At 47.6% G+C, this 22,880-nt stretch overlaps 1 protein-coding gene across 1 annotated transcript in view; it reads right to left on the reverse strand.

Moving 5' to 3' along the window:
* Nucleotides 1–22,880, reverse strand: part of ATPSCKMT (ATP synthase c subunit lysine N-methyltransferase) — a 594,428-nt gene that overhangs the window by 314,073 nt on the left and 257,475 nt on the right. The window contains exon 3 of the mRNA XM_069613731.1: nt 19,471–19,608. Within this exon, the coding sequence (XP_069469832.1) occupies nt 19,471–19,608 (138 nt within the window). The remainder of the gene's footprint in view (nt 1–19,470; nt 19,609–22,880) is intronic.

Genomic DNA, 22,880 nt, shown 5'->3' on the forward strand with positions numbered 1-22,880 from the left:
AGATCAAGTTAAGAAAAGTTAGTTAACAGGCCCCAGGCTAACCCAGGTTAGAAAGTCGAGGATTTACTGTCACCCCGAACGGTCTGTCGCAAGGGAAGCCAGGCGGGACACAGTACCTGAAATGGAAAGAACGCTCCAGCGGGGACAGTTGTTCCTGGCAGCGGGTGGAAGTCGGTATTTCGCCCAGAGGAAGGGGAGGCCTCGACGAGGAGGAAAGATGAAGGTCGTTTCACTGCCAGGGAATAAACCAGCCGCGGAGTTTCCCGGTTACAGGGTACTACCCTTTTCTTCGCGGTAGTGGTAAACCGTGGTATTCCAGTTGCCGGGGTGCTTGGCACGGGCAAGGCGGCCACAAGATGGTCCAGGAAGGCGAAAGACGGGCAAACTGGTTATCCCCACCAGTCAAAGGAAGAAGACTCTCCGGACTGGAGATCTCCTCTGTCGTCAGGAAAAGTGGTGAGACGGTTCAGCAGGGCTCCACCAGTGGTGTTGTCGTTGCAGGTCGGCTTGGCTTCTCCCTCCTCGGATTCTTTAGGTCCTGTGGTGACGTCTGAAGTTCCAGTCCCCAAAGCCCTGCTTTTATGCAGAAAACCCCCATTCATTCAGCCTAGCTGTCACTCAAACATGCTAAGTGGTGCGCCGGGCGGCTCACCACTTGGGCCAATCACACAAGAGTGCGACTTGAGTTGCCGCGGCAACTCAGTCCAGGGTGCCTAAACCCCCTCCCACACCCCCTGTGGTACCTAGACAGAGTGGCACCACTTTTGGAGGCTTCTGTGGAGAAGCCCGCCAAAAAGTGGAACAAAGGGCTCGACTTGGGTTGGAGTCACAGAAGCTAACACAAACGCCATTTTGGAACCAAGTTTCGGCAAAAAATACCAACCGGTGAATTTATATTAATTTAATAAACCGGCGGTATGGTCGAGGCTATATTAAAAAGTGGTAGCCTCGAACAATGGGAAAATCCCATAGGTATATATTCGCGGTCGAATATAAAAAGTAGTATCCACTGCCACCAGCCAAAACTCAGTCGGGGGGGGACCTGGACAGTGCCCCCTCGAACAACAGACCCCGGGGCAATCGAATTGCCCCAACCAGTATGTCCACAATATGATGGTTTGTACTGGTTCTGTTCACAATTTAAGACTAGTAAAGCCAATGGTGACTTTACATGCCCTGGGAGACAGTAGTCAGTCCCAGGGTATGGAGTCTATGTTTGGGGGTCGCTACGACACCCGTGGGTTACTGCACGGGTGAAGCCCTATGGGGTAAAGGACCCCATAGCCCATAAAACACATACAAAGTCAAAGGAACACCTCAAATGATGTCTTAGAGTGGGAGAAAAAAAGTCTCACTCTTATCAGGAGAGAAAAAAATAAACCCCAAAAATCCAGCAAAGCTGCTGGGGGACTCACTAGGTTTGGGAAATTAGCCTTTACAGAGAATTCTCCGTAACACTCGCCCCCACCCCGCAGGCTAAGGGACAGGAGGATTTAATCCACTCCTGGCTGAATCTCATACCTCTAGTCGATGACATACATCCTAGAGAGACCATCAGCATTTTGGTGGTGACACCCTGACCTGTGCTCAATGGTGAAATCAAACCCTTGCACGCAGATTGACCATCTCAATAGTTTTGGATTTTCCCCTTTCATTTGCATCAACCATCTCAAGGGTTGGTGGTCAGTCTGAATGACAAAAAGTAGAACCATACAAGTATGGCCTAAACTTCTTCAGTGCCCACACAATAGCAAAACATTCTCTTTCAATAGTTGCCCACCTTGTCTCAGGATCCTTCAGCTTTCTGCTGATGAAGCAAATGGGGTGCTCCCTACCTTTCTCATCCAGTTGGCTAAGGACTGCACCTATACCTACATTAGAAGCATCTGTCTGCATAATGAAAGTTTGGTGATAGTCAGGAGCTCTCAATACTGGTGCTTGGCAAATAGCTTTCTTCAGGTTTTCAAAGGCCTGATTGCATTCCTCATTCCATTTGACATTTTTAGGGAATTTTGGAGAGGAGATTACATTCAGTGGAGAAGCTATGGTCCCATAGTTCTCTATGAAATTCCTGTAATACCCAGTGAGGCCTAGGAAGGCTCTCACCTGGGTTTGAGTAGTAGGTGTTGTCCAATTTTGCACAGCTTCAATCTTACTGAGCAAAGGCCTTATTTCTCCACCTCCTACCACATGCCCAAGGTAGACCACCTTGATCTGACCAATTTGGCATTTACTTGCCTTTATGGTCAGATTGGCCTGTCCAAGAGCCGCAAAACATGTCCTAGGTGGTTAACATGCTCTTCCCAGGATTGGCTGAATACTGCAATGTCATCCAAGTATGCCATGCACAAATCCTCCATCCCAGCCAGAACCTGATTTACCATCCTTTGGAATGTCGCAGGTGCATTCTTCAATCCAAAAGGCAGAACCTTAAATTGGTATAAGCCAAAAGGGGTAGATAATGCAGTCTTCTCCTTGGCATGGTCTGTCAGGGCTATTTGCCAATAGCCTGACGTAAGATCAAATGTGCTGAGGAACTTGGCTGAACCAAGTCTATCCACCAACTCATCTGTCCTTGGCAAAGGGTGGGCATCAGTCTTTGTGACTGCATTAAGAGCTCTATAGTCCACACAGAATCTCAATTCTTTGGATCCTGCCTTTGGTACTAACACAACTGGGCTAGACCACGGACTAGTAGACGGCTCTATTACCCCGAGATCAAGCATCTTCTTGACCTCCCCTTTGATGTGGGTCCTTACATTTTCTGACATTCTATACCCTCTGCTTTTGACTGGCAGACAGTCACCAGTGAGTATATCATGCTGTCCCCAAGGGGTCAAGCCTGGTGAAAGTGAGAACAGAGAGGCAAACTGATTTAACATGGCTTTGCACTCTTCTTGTTGCTCAGGTGTCAGATTTGAAGAGAGATTTACTCCTTCAATCTTTTCGTCCAAGGGTAAGCCTCGGAGGAGATCAGGGAGAGCTTCACTCTCTTCTTCCTCTTCTGTTGAAGCTAGAAGCAAGTGTAACGCTCACCTGACTCCCACGGAGGCGCTGGCCTGGTTCGCGCTGCTGTGACCTCTTCTAGGTGATGTGCAGGGTTCGGAAGACGGACTGGACCGGGCCCCCAAATCTGGCTTGTCTGGCTCGCAGAAGTATCCTTCTGTAGGCGAAAATAGGGGATTAACTGTCTGCGGGGTAATGCAATCGGCCTCCCACTTTCTGCTCTCACCCTCCTCGAAACCCTTCTGTGATTCCTCGTAGCGTCTCACCTTAGGGTCTGGAAGGATGAGCTCTCCATCCTGCTTCTGATGCAGGGGCGCGTTGGTATCCAGTTACTTCACTGGATTTTCGGATTGGTGAGAACCAAACTTGCTTGGCTTCCAGGTAAGTTTTTTGATAAGAGGTGCCCCTTGTGTCCATGCATTAATGTACTAATGCTAGTGTCTTTTTCCCCATCGGGGCCGGGGTACGGAATGCCGGGGAACAGGCACCGACCCGAGATGAGAGGTGAAATCCTTGTAAAAATCAGGTAAGTCTTTAATGAGAGTTTTTTGGTAATGTCTTTTCATTTGCTCATTAACGCTGATGTCTCTTTTTCCCCTTAGGGGCCGGGGTCCGGAAATGCCAGGATGCGGCGCGGACCCGAAATGAAGAGGGAATGAATCAACAGGTAAGTCTTAACATGGAGATTTAGCTTTCCTTATTCCCTTCTCTCTCTCACCTTTTGTTCTGGTCTTTTTCTCCCTAGGCGCTGGGGCGTGACTGCGAATCCGGATGATCGCTGCTGAACATGGAGGCGCCCTGTAAAGGTGAGTGTAATGCGGCGCTGCAGCGATCGACGCGATGAGCTTTTAAATAAAAGTCTTCCTTTTCAGGATTGTCGGCGAGATGTCTCCGGGATGCGGATTTAGCAGGTAAGGACTTTTCCTTCTTCTGTTCTCTTCTTCTCTTCCTTTGCAGGTGATCCAGGATGCTGGCAGGCGTGGCAGAAGTCAGGATGCAGGAGCAGACACGGTGAGCGTCCAGCTGCTAGATGAAGAACAACGCGAAGCACGTGTGGCTGTTCGGGTGGGGTTTAAATAGCCTTGGAAGAAGTTCCAGGTATGTATCCTTCCTCCAATCAGGTATGTATCCTTCCCCGACCACGCCCGGTAAATTAGTCCCACAGGTAAAGTAGTTCCTTTCAGGCCTCAAGGAGGCCGGGATCCTGCAGCATGGTCTGCATCAGGTAAGTGCACCCAAGCACTCCCATAATGAGCCTGGCGCCTATGGCGCCAGGACTGATGTCTTTTATGAGCCTGGCGCCATAGGCGCCAGGACACTGTCCAAAGGGCCCCTATATGGGGTTGCTGGGTCCTTTCTTGGGGACTGGATGTCCGCTTTCGGGGACGCAGGGCTTGAACCGGCTCCCCGGGAGCGGGCATCATGACAGCACTCCCCCCCCCCAAGGCCCCTCCCAAGGTTGTTCCCTCCGGGGGTTTTGGTTTGTCTGGGAAGAGTTGGTGGAATTTCCTGACTAATCGAGGTGCATGCACATGGTCGCTGGGTTCCCACGACCTCTCCTGAGGTCCGTACCCCTTCCAATCAATTAGGTAGAACAGTTTTGACCTAAACATTTTTGAGTCTAAAATGTTCTTCACTTCGAATTCGGGCTCCCCATCTATTAGAATAGGTTCTGGAGGTTTGAGTAGTCGGGTTCCGGGTACCACTGGTTTCAGAAGTGACACATGAAAAACAGGGTGAATTCGCATACTAGCTGGTAAATCAAGTTTAACAGCCACTGGGTTCATTATTGCCGTAATAGAATAAGGTCCCAGATATTTTGGGTTAAAATTTCGAGGCCCTTTGAGTGGTAAATGTCTGGTAGCTAACCACACTTGATCCCCAATCTGATACGGAGGCGCTTCACTCCGATATAGATCAGCATTCGCCTTGTATTTTCTCTTGGCTTGTTGTAAATGCATAGTTGCCTCTTTGAAGGCTTGGGTAATTGTAGAATGCAGATGTTCTACTGCAGGCATTCCGAGGTTCTGAGGTGAGTCAAGGTTTGAGGTTCGAGGGTGATGCCCAAACAAATTATAAAAAGGACTGTGGCCAGTTCCAGAGTGTACCGAATTATTATATGCGTATTCGGCTATCCAAAGAATGTCTTTCCAGTTGCTTTCAGATTGCTGTAACATACACCGTAGGTACTGCTCAAGGGTCTGATTTGTCCTCTCGGTCTGACCATCGGTCTGAGGGTGGTGACTGGTCAATAATCTTACGTCGATCTGCGCCATTTGACAACATTTGCGCCAGAAGTGGGAAATGAATTGGCTTCCCCGGTCAGAGATTAGTATAGATGGGAATCCATGTAGCCGAACAATATTTTCGAGGAATTCTTTGGCTAGGACAGAAGCTGAAGGTAAACCTTTCAAAGGAATAAAGTGGGCCATTTTGGAAAACAAATCCACAATTACCAGAATAGTATTGTACCCCGAACAAGGAGGCAGGTCCGTAATAAAATCCATTGATAGGGTGTGCCAGGGTGCTGGCGGTATATCTAGAGGTTGAAGGAGACCGGCTAGTCTTTTCTTTTGACTTTTATTTTGGGTGCAAACACCACAGGACATCACAAAAGATTTAACATCTTTTCGCCAAGAGGGCCACCAAAATTGTCGTTTCACCTTTTCCTCTGTCTTGGCAATACCGGGGTGTCCCTCTATTAATGTATCATGATAACCGGAAATAACTAGCTCGTGTAATTCCTTATGAGGCAGGAATAAGCGTCCTTGGAAATAACATAAACCATTATCTATGGTAAAGTCTGATCCCTTTTGTATCCAATCCTGTAAGGTTGTAGGGTCCAGGAGTTGTTTCACTCTGGCTTGAATGTCTTCAAGCGTCTCTAACGAAGTCATGCAGAGAAACCTCTGTTCGGGAATTATTGGTACTGGTTCTGAGTTTGTATCAGATTCTCCCATTCCAATTCGGGATAAGGCGTCTGCTTTGCCATTCTTGCAGCCAGGTCGATAGGTAATCACGAAATCAAATTCAGCGAAAAACAAAGCCCATCGGCGCTGCCGTGATGACTGAGCCTTGGCGGTTTTCAAATACTGTAAATTCCGGTGATCAGTGATCACTGTGATGGTATGTCGAGCGCCAAGCAGATAATGCCGCCAGGCTTTAAAAGCGGACTTAATGGCTAACAGTTCTTTGTCCGTGATTGCATAATTAACCTCGGGTGCCGCGAATTTTCTGGACCAAAATGCTACGGGATGCAGTTGGTTGGTTTCGGGATCTCTTTGGGACAGGACAGCTCCCATGGCTAGGCTGGATGTGTCAGTCTCGACGACATAGGGGAGATCTGGACGCGGGTGTTTCAATATAGGTGCGGAGGTAAACTTAGCTTTTAAATCCTGAAAGGCCTGCTCGGCTTCTTCAGACCATTCAAAACGTTTATTTTTCCTCAAGAGTGCAGTAATGGGTTGTACCACGCGTGAAAATTCCAGGATAAACCTGCGATAAAAATTGGCAAAGCCGAGCATGCTTTGAACCCCTTTTACAGAGCTAGGTGATGGCCATTTGAGGATGGCATCCACTTTTCTTGAGTCCATTCGGACTCCTTTGGGTGTCAGGATGAAACCTAGAAACTCGACTTCTGTGGTATGGAAACCACATTTCTCCAATTTAGCAAATAGTTTGTGTTGGCGCAGTTTTTCAAGTACTGCCCTGACGTGTTTTCTGTGATCAGATTCCGAAGAGGAGTACACCAGAATGTCATCGATATATACGACAACACAAACATCGATGAGTTCCCGAAGGACATCATTCATGAAGTATTGGAAGGCAGCCGGCGCGTTACACAATCCGAAAGGCATCACCTGGTACGCGAATAATCCGTATTTAGTACGGAAGGCAGTTTTCCATTCGTCGCCTTCTTTAACTCGTACCAGATGATAAGCCCCCCGGAGATCTAACTTGGTGTATATGCAAGCGTCCTTCACCTGGTCAAGGAGTTCAGGGATCAGAGGCAAAAGATAACGTTTTTTAACCGTTATCTGGTTCAATGCGCGGTAATCGATACAAGTTCTAAGGTCGCTTTCTTTTTTGGGCACGAAGAACAAAGCCGAGGATGCCGGGGACTTTGACGGGCGAATAAAACCATTAGCTAGGTATTGATCCAAATATTGTCTCAAATGCAGGTTCTCAGGTTCGGTAAGGGCATAAATCCTGCTACAAGGGGGTTGTGCACCGGGCACCAGATCGATTTGGCAATCGTACGATCTGTGAGGAGGTAACGTGTTGGCCTGTTCCTTTTGGAAGACGTCCTGAAAGTCTTGGTATTCCGGAGGTAGTTGCATGGAGGCAGAGGTTACAGATGCTAGATTAATCTTCAGGTTTTCTGGGTAGCAGGTTTGTGTACAATCCGGGAAGGTTAGCTCGCCAATCAATTCGAGGATTATGTGTCTCTAACCAAGGGACTCCAAGAATAAGCTGAAACTGTGGAGCCTTGATTACATCAAACACAACACCCTCCCGATGGCCGTCGGGACCAATAAGAGTCACCTCAGTAGTGGAATGTGTTACCAGTCCAGAGGCAATTTCAGTTCCATCGACTGTGGTGATGACATCTTTGCTGGTTTTAGGACGGAGAGGGAGGTTAATCCTAGAGACCAATTCACGATCCACATAGTTTCCAATAGCCCCACTATCGATGTATGCCTTTATTGCATGCAACCGCTTAGGCTGTTCTGGATCTACGAGAACCATTGGCACAATGAAATGCGAGGTCAGAGTTAGTTTTCAAGCTCGGCAAGCAGACCCCTACACTTGTCGGGCGGAGTTGTTTCCCGAAACAGAGTCTTCGTGGTTTTTATCAGAGGCTCCTACCGCCTTTCGGGGCGGTTTTGGCGGGCAATCTCGTAGAAAGTGTCCAGAATTCCCACAATAAAGACATAATTTTAACTGCCGCCTCCTTTCACGTTCCTTTTGAGTTAAGGGTCCTTTAACCCCTCCAATTTGCATAGGCTCAGAGACATCAACTCCCTTGGGATTAGCATGGGTCTTGACCAACACCCGGGTCTCAAACCTGGACCGATCTGCTTTTCTGTTTTGAAGTCTGTGATCCGATTGGACCACTAAGTCTATATACACTGTGCATTCTTGGGGCAGATTTACAACTTGGGCCAAGAGATCTTTAAGTTCTCCGCGTAGGCCTCGATAAAACAACGTGACTCTTTTATCCTTTGGCCATCCCGTTTCCACAATTAGTCTATTAAAGGTTGCAATATAGGATAGGAGGTCCTGATTGCCCTGTCGCAGGGATAGAAGTTTGTCATCCAGAGCCTGCCCCTGAGAGTGTCGAGCAAATAACATTTCCATGCGTGCTTGAAACCTTTGAAAATCACGGAGAATCGGGTCATCTTGAGTAACCAGTGGAACTGACCACTCGGCAGCGCAGCCGCTGAGATATGACAATACAAAGGCTACCTTGGTCTGATCATTAGGGAAGGCCCCAGGTCTGCATAGGAAGTGCAAACGACACTGATTCATGAATACGGCGAATCGTTTGGGGTCCCCAGCAAAGCGTTCGGGTGGGGCCAGCGGCATGTTTCCAGGTAGATTAATCTGCACAGGGTTACTGGAAACCACAGGAGCGGGGTTCCCTCCGGAACCGGGTAGAGGAGTTTGCCCAGCTTGACCTTGCAAAAGCTGTCTGGCCAGGTCATCAGTTCTTTCCTTTGATATTATTAATTCCCTCCTGAGGGCATTAGTCTCTTGACGAGCGGCATGTACTTCGGCCCGTAATTCCCCCAGTAATTGGGCCAACTGATCAGTCTCAGAACTTTCCATAGCGGCTGGGTGGGAATTTGTAGGAAGGCTTCGCGTTCTGTAACGCTCACCTGACTCCCACCGAGGCGCTGGCCTGGTTCGCGCTGCTGTGACCTCTTCTAGGTGATGCGCAGGGTTCGGAAGACGGACTGGACCGGGCCCCCAAATCTGGCTTGTCTGGCTCGCAGAAGTATCCTTCTGTAGGCGAAAATAGGGGATTAACTGTCTGCGGGGTAATGCAATCGGCTTCCCACTTTCCCCTCTCACCCTCCTCGAAACCCTTCTGTGATTCCTCGTAGCGTCTCACCTTAGGGTCTGGAAGGACGAGCTCTCCATCCTGCTTCTGATGCAGGGGCGCGTTGGTATCCAGTTACTTCACTGGATTTTCGGATTGGTGAGAACCAAACTTGCTTGGCTTCCAGGTAAGTTTTTTGATAAGAGGTTCCCCTTGTGTCCATGCATTAATGTACTAATGCTAGTGTCTTTTTCCCCATCAGGGCCGGGGTACGGAATGCCGGGGAACAGGCACCGACCCAAGATGAGAGGTGAAATCCTTGTAGAAATCAGGTAAGTCTTTAATGAGCGTTTTTTGGTAATGTCTTTTCATTTGCTCATTAACGCTGATGTCTCTTTTTCCCCTTAGGTGCCGGGGTCCGGAAATGCCAGGATGCGGCGCGGACCCGAAATGAAGAGGGAATGAATCAACAGGTAAGTCTTAACATGGAGATTTAGCTTTCCTTATTCCCTTCTCTCTCTCACCTTTTGTTCTGGTCTTTTTCTCCCTAGGCGCTGGGGCGTGACTGCGAATCCGGATGATCGCTGCTGAACATGGAGGCGCCCTGTAAAGGTGAGTGGAATGCGGCGCTACAGCGATCGACGCGATGAGCTTTTAAATAAAAGTCTTCCTTTTCAGGATTGTTGGCGAGATGTCTCCGGGATGCGGATTTAGCAGGCAAGGACTTTTCCTTCTTCTGTTCTCTTCTTCTCTTCCTTTGCAGGTGATCCAGGATGCTGGCAGGCGTGGCAGAAGTCAGGATGCAGGAGCAGACACGGTGAGCGTCCAGCTGCTAGATGCAGAACAACGCGAAGCACGTGTGGCTGTTCGGGTGGGGTTTAAATAGCCTTGGAAGAAGTTCCAGGTATGTATCCTTCCTCCAATCAGGTATGTATCCTTCCCCGACCACGCCCGGATGGTAAATTAGTCCCACAGGTAAAGTAGTTCCTTTCAGGCCTCAAGGAGGCCGGGATCCTGCAGCATGGTCTGCATCAGTTAAGTGCACCCAAGCACTCCCATAATGAGCCTGGCGCCTATGGCACCAGGACTGATGTCTTTTATGAGCCTGGCGCCATAGGTGCCAGGACACTGTCCAAAGGGCCCATATATGGGGTTGCTGGGTCCTTCCTTGGGGACTGGATGTTCGCTTTCGGGGACGCTGGGCTTGAACCGGCTCCCCGGGAGCGGGCATCATGACAGCAAGGCTCCTACTTCAGGCCTGGAGACATACGCCTTTAGTCGGTTGGTGTGGAAGACTCTGGGAGCCTCCTTGGGATTGCCCAAGTCCACCAGATAGTTCACCTCTCCAAGTTTACCCACAACCTTGAAGGGTCCCATCCATTTATCTTGCAAGGCCCTCTGCCTTGTTGGGATCATAACTAGAACTAACTGGTCTTGAGTGAACTCAACCATGTTAGCCTTCTGGTCATGCCAATGCTTGACCAAAGCTTGTCCAGCTCTTAGGTTATCACTAGCTTCTGCCATCATTTGTGACATTCTTCTCCGGAGACCTATAACATAGTCAGTCACTCTGACTGGCTTGGGGGAAGGAGCACTCTCCAACCCCTCCTTAATCAGGGCCAATAGACCTCTGACTGGATGGCCATAAAGATGTTCAAAGGGAGAATAACCTACTCCCTCCTGAGGGACTTCTCTATAAGAAAAGAGAAGGCATGGCAATAGAAGGTCCCACTTTCTTTTAAGGGGATCTTCTAAAGCACCTATCATGCTCTTCATGGTTCTGTTGAAACTTTCTACTAGGCCATTTGTCTGAGGGTGGTACGCGGAAGAGAACTTGAAAGTAACTCCACAGGTTTTCCACATGGCTTTCATGTAGTGGGACATAAAATTGGACCCCCTGTCAGAGATTACTTCCTTAGGAAACCCAACCCTGGTAAAAATACCAAGGACGGCCTTAGCCAGAGCATGAGCTGTAACAGTCCTCATAGGAATTGCCTCAGGGTACCTAGTAGCATGGTCTACTACAACAAGGATAAACCTCTTGCCTGAGGAGGTTGGGGGATCAAGGGGACCAACAATGTCAATCCCTACCCTCTCAAATGGGACTCCCACAACTGGGAGAGGCACTAAAGGTGCCACATTCTTGGAACCCATCTTACCAGAAGTCTGGCAGGTGTGGCAGCTCTTGCAAAACTTGTCTACCTCGGCCCCATTTTTGGCCAATAAAAGTAGAGTGAGAGCCTTTCCTTGGTTTTCTTGAAACTCAAGTGACCAGCCAAAGGAATCTCATGGGCCAGTTGCAAGAACTGTTGCCTGTTTTCTTGAGGTACTACAAGCTGCTTGTAGTCTCCAGGTGCAGACTCAGTTGGTTCACTGTAGAAGAGGCCATCTTCCCAGTGTAACCTATACTTCCCAGGCTCTTGCCCATCAGCCTGAGAAGCTGCCTGTTGGCGAAGACCTTCCAGAGTAGGACATTCTCGCTGTCCCTTACTGAAGTCTGCCCTGTTGGGTCCACCTTCTGCCAGTGAAGACTGCAGCTCAGGATGGTCAACAGGATCCAGATCTCCAAGCTTGGCCTTCCACTAGCTCTTCTTCAGAGTCTAGCTCAACCATGCAGGGTTGTACCTCCCTCTCAGCCTCAGCTGGAGGTGGAGTTACAGGTGTAACTATGGACAAACTAGGGGAAGTCCTTCTTGGAAGCACTGGAGTGCTTGCTGTTGGCTGTTTCTTGGAAGTATTGGGTCTCCCCTTTGCTTCTTTTTGTTCAGGTATAGCAAGTTGTAACTCCAGTGGAGTAGGAGTGATATCTTTCTTCATCATCTCCTTGGGAGTACCTCTCATGGTTCTCTCCCTTGCAGGTCTGGTGAGCTCCTGTAACCTTTTACTAGGAGGTCTGGGGGTATGTGACACTACTCCAAGAGTATTCAGGTCATTACCCAACAGAACCCTTCCTGGTACCTCACTTTGTATGCTGACAGGTATCTTCACAGTCATGTCATTACACTGGATGAGAACTGGTAATTGGGGAACCATCTGCACAGGCCCTCCAGATAACTTGGTGAGGCGTTTGGGTGCCTTAGCAACATCCTCAGCCTGAAAAAAAGATGTATCCACCACTGTTATGCTGGCCCCAGTGTCCCTAATGGCAGGGGTCTCCTGACCATTCACCTGGACACTGTCCTTATAATACTCTTTAGTATTATCTGGGATAGAGTTATAGACATCTAAATTCGGTTGTTCCCACAGACCAAGAGACACTAAAGAAACACTGGCTGAGACTCCAATGGGTTCATCAGCCAGTAATAGAAAGTTTCCACTTGCCATGTGTACTTCCTCCTCTGGAGCGAAGGCTAAGGAGACAAGCTGGACCCCTGAAGGTTTACCCTTACATCTGGGATCTCCTTTCACATGGTCAGGCGAACTACAAACATAGCATTTACCAAATGCTTTCTGGAATGGTGGCTTGCTCTGACCTCCTTCTGATTTACCACCAGAGGGTACACTACTCTGATTTGGTTTCCCTTGTGGCTTACCCTTATTGTTTTGTTTGGGGCCCTCTTTGGGATTGGAATTATTAGAATTCTCTTTGGAGTGCTTTTTTGGCTGTTTCCCCTCATCCTTTTTCTGAGTTACCCCAGAGTCCTCGTGAGTAGCCCTGTTGGCAACCCACAAGTCAGCAGCGTTAGCTAGCTTCCTGGAATCTAATTCCTTTGAATCAGCCAAGTGCTGTCTGAGCTCAGGAGAGCAGGCATCATAAATTGACTCCAACATCACAAGATTCTTCATTCCCTCATAACTGTTCACTTTGTAAGCCTTAATCCATCCCTCTAAGTTCTTCAAACTTTCACTCACCCAGGTAGCCTAAGGGGTACCATCATGCTTTTTGAGGGTCCTAAACCTCTTAAGGTACTGGGAAGGGGTCTTCCCAAATATAGCTATCAAAGCTAGCTTCACACATTCATAATCCTTCTTATCCTCCTGCCCCAACTCCATTACCACATCAGTTGCAACAGGGGGGAGCCTAGAGAACAACCAGGAAAGTAACTAATTTCCTGTAATGTTCTGGAGCCCATGATTGTATTCAAACAAACTCAACCAATCCAACACATCCAACTTAGGCTCATACATACCCACCAACTCCTTAGGCATCCGGGGTCTTTTGGGACTGGAACTCCTAGAGGATTCGGAGAGAGAAGCACTTTCCACAGAATTTTTTCATTTCCAGCTCATGGTTGAGCTCCATTTCTCTGAGCCTTAGTTCTTGGTGCCGTTGTTCCGTTTGAGCACTAATTCTTTTGAATTCTAATTCAAGCTTCATTTTTTCTAGGTCCATATATTGTGGATTAAGTGTGGGACCTGGTAAAGGTCCAGTAGGTACAGCTGGCAGGGCAGGTAGAGGCCCAAGGGAGTCAACTCTATCATCTTCACCCTCCTCTTCTGCTTCTGACTCCAAGTTATCAATACTACCATTCATATCAATTTCATTGCTGTTATCTACAGTTGCTGGAGTGGTAGGTTCCTCTGAACCACCATCCAGACTTTGGTTTGCTAACAACCTTTCTATTAGCTCCATTTTCTTGCCCTTAGTCAGGAGATTCTTATGCCTAATCAGCAGTTTTTGTAGCAAGGGACTCTTGACTATAACTTTCCATAGTTGACAGATTTTAAAAAATAACTTCTTTAGTGCTAAGCTTTGTGGTTAGTTGCACTAAGGTATCTATAAGCACACTAAAATGTATACTCAATACAAATCCCACCGCTGTACACCAGTGTTAGGCAGAAACCTGTGCAGTTCCCATAGGGACCACTGCAAAAGATGTAGGACTACAGGTGGTTGGCAGTAAACCCAATTGGTAGCAGTCTGTACCACCCAGAATTACCTGGTAGCTGTGGCTGAGCAGTCAGACTTCTCTCAAGATGAGTTAGGCTGTATATAGAGTATACACAATAAGTACAGAGATACAGTAGCACAAACAAACAATGACCAGAGCTTCGGTGTAAAAGTATATAATTATTTATTTAAAGACACACTTGTAAATTACACTAGCACACAAAAAGGTAAATAAATTCAACACACAGTCACTATTATATATATACAACCCTGATTACTTATTAGACAAGTCTTAATGAGAAACACCACTTATTTTCAGACAGAGGTGAGCGCTTAACATAAGATGGCACTCTAATAAGTTATATGAAAAGGCGAAGTTTTGAAAGCACACAAATTTCAATACTTTTCAAAGAACCACAGTGAGGCAGGTTAGGCAAAGTCTACTGGAGAGCAAGGAAGTTCAAATGCCAGGCCCACTCTTTGAGAGAGCAAGCGCAATGTGTCCAGGATCACACAGTGGGGTTATGCCCAAAGAGTCGTTGTAAATAGTTCACAAAAGATTGAGATCAAGTTAGGAAAAGTTAGTTAACAGGCCCCAGGCTAACCCAGGTTAGAGAGTCGAGGATTTACTGTCACCCCGAACGATCTGTCGCAAGGGAAGCCAGGCGGGACACAGTACCTGAAATGGGAAGAACGCTCCAGCGGGGACAGTTGTTCCTGGCAGCGGGTGCAAGTCGGTATTTCGTCCAGAGGAAGAGGAGGTCTCGACGTGGAGGAAAGATGAAGGTCGTTGCACTGCCAGGGAAGAAACCAGCCGCAGAGTTTCCCGGTTACAGGGTACTACCCTTTTCTTCGCGGTAGTGGTAAACCGTGGTATTCCGGTTGCCGGGGTGCTTGGCACGGTCAAGGCGGCCACGAGATGGTCCAGGAAGGCGAAAAGACGGGCAAACTGGTTATCCCCACCAGTCAAAGGAAGAAGACTCTCCGGACTGGAGATCTCCTCTGTCGTCGGGAAAAGTGGTGAGACGGTTCAGCAGGGCTCCACCGGTGGTGTTGTCGTTGCAGGTCGGCTCGGCTTCTCCCTCCTCGGATACTTTAGGTCCTGTGGCAACGTCTGAAGTTCCATTCCCCAAAGCCCTGCTTTTATGCAGAAAACCTCCATTCATTCAGCCTAGCTGTCACTCAAACATGCTAAGTGGTGCGCCGGGCGGCTCACCACTTGGGCCAATCACACAAGAGTGCGACTTGAGTTGCTGAGGCAACTCAGTCCAGGGTGCCTAAACCCCCTCCCACACCCCCTGTGGTACCCAGACAGTGTGGCACCACTTTTGGAGTCTTCTGTGGAGAAGCCCGCCAAAAAGTGGAACAAAGGGCTCGACTTGGGTTGGAGTCACAGAAGCGAACACAAACGCCATTTTGGAACAAAGTTTCGGCAAAAAATACCAACGGGTGAATTTATATTAATTTAATAAACCGGCGGTATGTTCGAGGCTATATTAAAAAGTGGTAGCCTCGAACAATGGGAAAATCCCATAGGAATATATTCGCGGTCGAACATAAAAAGTAGTATCCACTGCCACCAGCCAAAACTCGGTCGGGGGGGATTGGACAGTGCCCCCTCGAACAACAGACCCCAGGGCAATCGAATTGCCCCGACCAGTATGTCCACAATATTATGATTTGTACTGGTTCTGTTCACAATTTAAGACTAGTAAAGCCAATGGTGACTTTACATGCCCTGGGAGACAGTAGTCAGTCCCAGGGTATGGAGTCTATGTTTGGGTGTCGCTACGACACCCCTGGGTTACTGCACAGAGGGTGCTGTGTAACCCACATACCAAAAACACATGAAGCCCTATGGGGTAAAGGACCCAATAGCCCATAAAACACATACAAAGTCAAAGGAACACCTCAAATCATGTCTAAGAGTGGGAGAAAAAAAGTCTCACTCTTAGCAGGAGAGAAAGAAATAAACCCCAAAAATGCAGCAAAGCTGCTGGGGGACTCACTAGGTTTGGGAAATTAGCCTTTACAGAGAATTCTCCCTAACACCTTGTAGGGGAATCGACGGCCCTTCTTGAGTGTCCTCCCTTTCAGGCAGGAGTCACAGGTCGAGCTACGATGGTGAAGTGGCCGCATCGTTCCTAGCGGTGCTCGTTGACGGGGAAGCGTAAACGTCCTGCAAGGGCACCTCGGTGTCGATAGTTCTGGACCACAAAGAGTTGGAAGAACTGTGGCCCAGCAAGGGCGTCGAGTCGTCGGCGTCTTTGTGGTCTTTGGGTGGCGGGAAACCCACCGGTGAAGGGTCCTTGGCGCATCGACGGTCAGGCCTTCTCCAGCAGGATACAGCGGTGACGATGCGGACAAGAGCGTCCTTGGATTCGAAAGTTCTTAGGCAAATGGGAGCACGGCGGCTCCAGTCGGTGACGGCGGTCGTCGACAGTGGCGGACAACAGTCCGAGCGCTTCTCCTTGGAGTTCCGCAGCAGTCCCTGTATCGTGTAGGCAGCCTGTCAAAGGTCTGTCTACCAGGGAGCTTAGGCAAAGATCAGCTGTGCACGATGGTCCCTCGCAGCTCGGGGAGAGGGCGCCTTACCAGGTCCTCTCTGGGTCAGTTCTTGGAGGCACAGCATCTTTCAGATTGTGAAGGAGAGCAACAGCAATTCTTCTCGTCCAGCAGGGCTTCAAGATCAAGCTTCAGTTACTCCAGTTACTCATCGTAGTGGACTTCAGCTTCTGAACACGATTCCTAGCAGTGAGAGGTTCCCAGATATACTGTTGATCTCCCATTCATTCCGCTGGGTCATACTCAAGCATCCAATCACAACTAAGGGCATTCATGCAGGCAGGCAGCCAATCAGGCACACGGTGCATTCAGGCCATTCACTTCTCTCCAGACACTCGCAACAAGTTATGTGTATTGGGACAAGTATCGAGCCATTCAACATTCCAAACTGCATTCATACCGGTTTCGGGCAGGGCTGTCTCAGTCATTGTGCCAACCACCAGATGCTAGACACCCACAACATAGAATGCGTATTCGTCACACACTCCATTCACTCAGGTCCCACCCACAGGCGTACCCACAACATACGGTCTTTGAGAAAGCTCCAGCCAGTCTGGTCGGCACTTCCCCACACTACCATATATGGAACTTCCACCCAACAGCCAGTCAGTGGGAAGGGACAGAGTCAGGGCTTCCCGGGACTTCGGGAAGATCAAGGTAACAGGTGATGGAAGGCAAGAGGCAATGGGGGCCATTTTGTCTCTACCCGGAATCTACCGATTCCAATGACAGGGCATGGGCAACCCTAAATGGACGACACTCAGGGCACCAGTCATTTCAGCACGGCGCTGCCACCAACCCGTACCCTGCTCTGTGGGTCACACACAGGTCCCCAAAAACATACACTAGGGGCACAGGGTTGTACCCCTACCCATGGGTGCCATAAGGGAGTCCCACATGAACTCCTGCGCGGAAAACACGACAGAACACACGATAATAAGCAGTAAAGGACAAGGATAGGGAGGCCCTGTCCCTCCGATGCATTTCCAGCATCACAGTGGCCGAGCAGTATTACATCGAGGTCAGATAGTCCTATGAAGCCACATTTCCACAATGTCCTGTAAGGAAGTTCATTGTTAATGCAAGAGACTCAAATGTATCATACTAACTTTTCTATATGAAGCTAATTTTGAAAAACTATATAAAAAGAGATTTTTGTCTCAGGGGCCAGAATGTTGGGACTGGGATACAATGTGGCATTAAGCACCCGTTCCAAGGGCTGGAACAGGTGGTAACGGCCCGGCAGCTTTGCTCGGGCCTATAACGAGGGCACTGGGACGTTACCGTCTGTTCCAGTCTTTGGAACGGGTGGTTAACATCATTAGCACCCATCCAATGGGCTGGGCCAAGGCGTATTGAAAGTATTTTTTCTGAGAACAGGGCACCTTGCAGCGTCCTACTCATGGAACGACAAGAATGTTCAAAGATGGCTGCCATGGAAAGGGAAGCCCCTCTTCCCGTTACATGACAGTTATCGGGAGCAGAGAGGAATGAGCGACGGCGGCCCTCGCCGATGCCGAAATTAGTTAAGTGGGTGGTGGGAGTGTTAAATAAAAAGGGGATAGATGATGGGGGAAGATTGTGGCAGGGGGAACCGGCAGTCTGGCAGCTTGGAACACGGGCTGAGATCACCGGTTTCAGCACGCGTTCCTAGCCACCTGATTGGCTTGCTCCCCTCGTCGGGGTGCTTGCTAATGCTGGTGTCCTAACCCATTTCTGCTTCATTGCTCGAGTTTCCAAGCCAAGCCATGCTCCAGGAGGGAACTGTAGTGATTCCTGAAGCCAAGATCCAGGAAAGACCTGTTGTGAATTCTGAAATCCATGGTCCAGGAATGGTCTGTGGCAAACCCTGATGAAACCAAGAGATACAAAATTATTTGTTATAGTAAATTAGGGATTAACTTGAAGGGTAGGACTGTGAACCGTTTGCTTTGACCATATCCTTGTAAATGTATTAGTTTATGGTAGCCAAGGAGCTTTGGTTTAATAAAGGTTAGGTTGAAGACTTTTCTGTTGGACAATTCTTTGGAACTTTTCTTTATTAGAAGCAGAGTGTCCCTTTAATAGGCGAGGACTTATTCGAATTGGTTTCGGACATTTCATGTTTTTCACAAGGTAAACACCAGGAGCTCTAAATAATCACCATTTCGTTTAAGCCATCATACCACATTTTTATTCAGAACTCCCCCTGTAGTTGTAGAGTTTCCCATTGCACCGTTTAGGCGTTTATTTAACCATGGTTATCAAAATAAAGCTTTGTTGAACCATAAGTGAATAGTGATGTCTATTATTGCCTCATAACACACAAAACATACAGTACATCTCTACGCAGTGAAGCTTCCCGTCAATCAGGAAAAATGGCCTTGTGATATGGGCAGCCACAGGGCAAATGGAGCAAGGAAAATTCATAGGTGAAACAGAAGGAGTGAGGCAATCAGAGCAAAACAGCTAGGAAATAAAATTACCTATGCACCAAATTTCGGATATGGCCCCTTGTCGTGCCACTCTGTTAAACCAATCACATCTTGCATCGTGTTTACAGACATACCACTGTTCCTCCAAATGTTTCTTTATTAGAGGGCAGCAAGAATGTAACTTCTTGCCGCCCACTCTCCGAGTAGTATAGAATTTCTGGCATTTTAGCAAAGGCATTACAACCCAGCTGTTAACCCCCTTACGATGTTGCCTACCCATCCAAGCTGCTAACTCCTAGAGACAATTTAATTAGCATCACCCCCCTACGATGTTGCCTACCCATCCAAGCTGCCAAATTCTAGAGACAATTTAATTAGCAGTACATCTATAACAAATCCAATAAGTAATATAATCAGGGATCCTGGTAAATACGCAGCTAGAGCACAATCAGTGAAGGAATATCATGTCTGCAGGCTCATTGGCTTGTATGTGGTGGGTAGCTAAAATTCAGAAAGCGAGTCAAAATGGCACCATTTTGAACTATTAGAAAGAAGTAATACCAGCATATTTCAGCAATCACAATACTTAGGCACAGACACCTACATACCTTCCAGAGATCGGAAATGTGAAATGTGGCCATATGATGGACCCCTTCTCTCCATGCACGATATCTGGAGTACCAGACTAGCCAGGGGTTCAACTCATAGCCAACAGCTCTGAATCCCACTTTGGCAGCCGCAATTACCTACAGAAGGAAATAATGCTCATTTCTTTTTGCTTCAATATTCAGAACAAAAACTTCAAAACATCCACAAATATCAAATGTATATTTTCTTTAAAAAGAGAACACTCTTTGCTACCCACATTTTCCAGGATCTGCTCCCCCTTCCTGGATTTCATCCGGGACAAATGACACTGGAATTTCTGGCTGCAATTTAGGAAGCTCCTCTCCCTGAACTGATCTGAGGGATATGAGATTGGCATTGGCTGGTCCTGTTTCACCCTATCCTTCTGTGTGCGGACTGGGTTGACACAGACTCATTGATCGATAACCAATGGCTCTTGTTTCTGCTGCAAGAACATTGAACTGTTAGTGTGGTTACCCTTTTTCCCATCTTCCTTCTTCTCTTTCAGTTGTATACGGGGGGAGGGGCTGGTTGTTACATTGAAAAGGAGATTTTGATGCTATACCGATGTTGCTTTACTCACATGACTGTAAAGCTGTCTATGGTCCATCGAGATTTCATAAAAATATAACTTTGAAAAAAAAAGAAAACACTCCTGACTGACGTTGTTAAAAGTAAAGGGATCTACTCAATTAACAATTTATCAGTAGGATGCTACATCATATACACCATAGACATAGTGGCAATAAGAGAGGTATAGAGTCACCGATGTGGAATGTATTGGTAGTTGTAGGTCAGCTCCAAGCGGGCAGGTGGTTCATTCATGTTTTTAGCACAATATGCCACCAGGTAGGTATGCCAGAACACCAATGAAAATCATATACCAAATATACCCTAACATCCCCCTTATTACAGTTTGCAGATTACGCTGGAATTGGATTAAGGTCGGTCTACTGTACAGTGTTGAAGGCTGAACTTGCCTTTAAAGTACATTTTATTAGGCATAAGAACAAAATATTAATTGAAATGATGCATAGGAAAAGTGCAGGGGGTACCAGCAATCAATTAGAATTCCCATGAGGAAATGGTCAATCTAATCAATACACACTATACAGTACTCTCATTACAGACGTACGGCTCGGACAATCAAAGACCTATGGAAAGGATTTTCTCAGTTTCATTAGCCACAGTGACCAATAAGGAGCAGACATATGCCGCTGGGGAGACTGGAAGGGGAGCACCATGAAGCACAACAGCTTCAGCATTGCAGAAGAAATAGTAATTGAACTAATTGTTAGGGATGTTTTACCAAAGTCGTCTGGTGAGTAGTTATAGAAGACCAAACATGCAGTATATGCACAGTGAATATCAATATCTTCCAAACTCTCTTAGTGTAACATAACGAGCAGTTGAGCTTTACTCTTAGGTGATGACATGGGTAGTAGGTATTCAGGTAGTTAGTTTCACCCAAGAACACAACAAAATAACCCAAACAGTATACACTGACAAATATTTACTCTTTATTATAGAGTTAGGTAGTCATGAAAACACATGTATATGAGTTCTTTAGGTTCAGTTCCATGACACTTAAAAAAAATGGGAACTGTTCTAGAAAAGACCCTTGCCCACAAGGTACACATTAGTACAATACTATCTACTTTGTGCACTTCAGATAAGTGAGTTGTAGGGATTTAAATACCTCCCAACCAGGAAATGTGCAAGGGATCAGGTCCCCTGACAAACTACTGGACTCATTTTTTGATAATGTCTCGCTTGCTGTTGTAAGGGTGTAGAAGGAGGAGACTGACACACAGGTGGCATGGTGGTTAATATAGATCTATTCACCAAGAAAATGAAGAGAAAACCTAACTTTCCCTACTTCTATGAGGGTTTTCCCTGCCTCAACTAAAATCCTAAAGGGGTCTGTCAGAATGCCCTTGCAAATTAAAGAGTCCACCGTCTTGTGTGAAAATCTCTAATTCTGTCCCTTACGTTTATAACTTAAACTAGAACGTTGCATCAATGTTCTTGGTCCAGGAGAACGACTCTCTTCTCCTGGACTGGGTGGCACAGTTCTGGATGCAAGTTCTTAACCAGGGGGACTAACTCCCTTCCCCTGGTCAGAATTGTCCTCCAACACAAAAGACAAAGTTCCAGCCCATCTCTTTGGCAGGCACACTGCTTATCTTTGAACACTTTGTATTAGAAAGTCTTTTCACCTTTGGTTACCAGGAGAACAAGTCCCTTCCCGTGGCCTTGGTTACAAGGAGAATTATTGCCTTCTCCTGGTATCTTGACTTCAGAGTTCGATACAACTAGGGGGAATTACTCCCTTCTCCTGGTCTCTTTTCACTTGGTTGCACAGATCAACACCACCAGGGGGAATGACTCCCTTCCTCTGGCCTCTCTTTCACTTTAGTTTCACAATTCAACACTTTCAGTCTTTCAGCTTGAGGGTCCCAGACCAAGGATTCCCTGTCTCCAGACTTCAGCAGACTTGGTTCACATTCCTGTCAAGTACTGCCACAAGGAAAAGGATTTGTACTTCTCTTCTCCTGTGGGTGGCTGTCCCAGGCCCGTATTTCTCGATGGCTTTGATTTGGCAGACCTAATTAAAACTACTGCGACGAAGAAGATTAGTTATATTCCATTTCTCTTGTGCGTGCGGGTCCCAGACCTGTATCTCTTCACTGTGACGATCTGGCAGACCTGGTTAACTCTCCTGCCAGGTACTGCCACGAAGAGGAAGATATGGAACTTCTTCTTGTTTCTCTTTTGAAAAGCTACGGGCTTGATGATAACCCCTAACTGTGAATTCCTCCCCTTTATGGCTCTCAGAGTTTCTCTTTATGCAAGTGGGACTTTTGCTCCCCCAGCTCGTATGATTTGTTCCTCTGATACTTTCATGTACTTCCAAAAACCAACCTGTGTCTCCACCAGCCAGTCTGTGTGTTCCCGTACCTACAGTGATCTTCCTGGGGAGCTCTGGGCTGTCCTGGGGTCCGAGTTTGGTTTGCTCATGCCTTCCGCGCCCTTTGGCTCTGCTGCGGCAGGACACAGCAGCCTCTGGATCTCTGCAATTATCGCACCCACTTCGGATTGCATGGTCTGCCCTCTTCCTTCTGCTGGGCTTCTGCTTAGCCAGTTTCTAGAGGAGTCCTTCAGTGTTTGACTCCATAGAGACGCTTCAGTCCTCCTGACAGCGTCTCGCTCTGCCGCATCTTCGTGCTCCTGTGTCATGGCTGTAGTCTAAGAAAGCCGCAGAAGGAAGCTCGGAAGTTCGCAGAGATGGAGAGGTCTCACAAGGACGACCGGAAAAACCCAAGGGGTAGTTCACACACAGGTGACAGAAATGGAAGGCGGTGGACTGCTTTTGGAGCATGAACTGCAT

This window comes from Ambystoma mexicanum, chromosome 5p, assembly GCF_040938575.1.
Source record: "Ambystoma mexicanum isolate Mex_15411 chromosome 5p, UKY_AmexF1_1, whole genome shotgun sequence".
NCBI classification, from domain to species: domain Eukaryota; kingdom Metazoa; phylum Chordata; class Amphibia; order Caudata; family Ambystomatidae; genus Ambystoma; species Ambystoma mexicanum.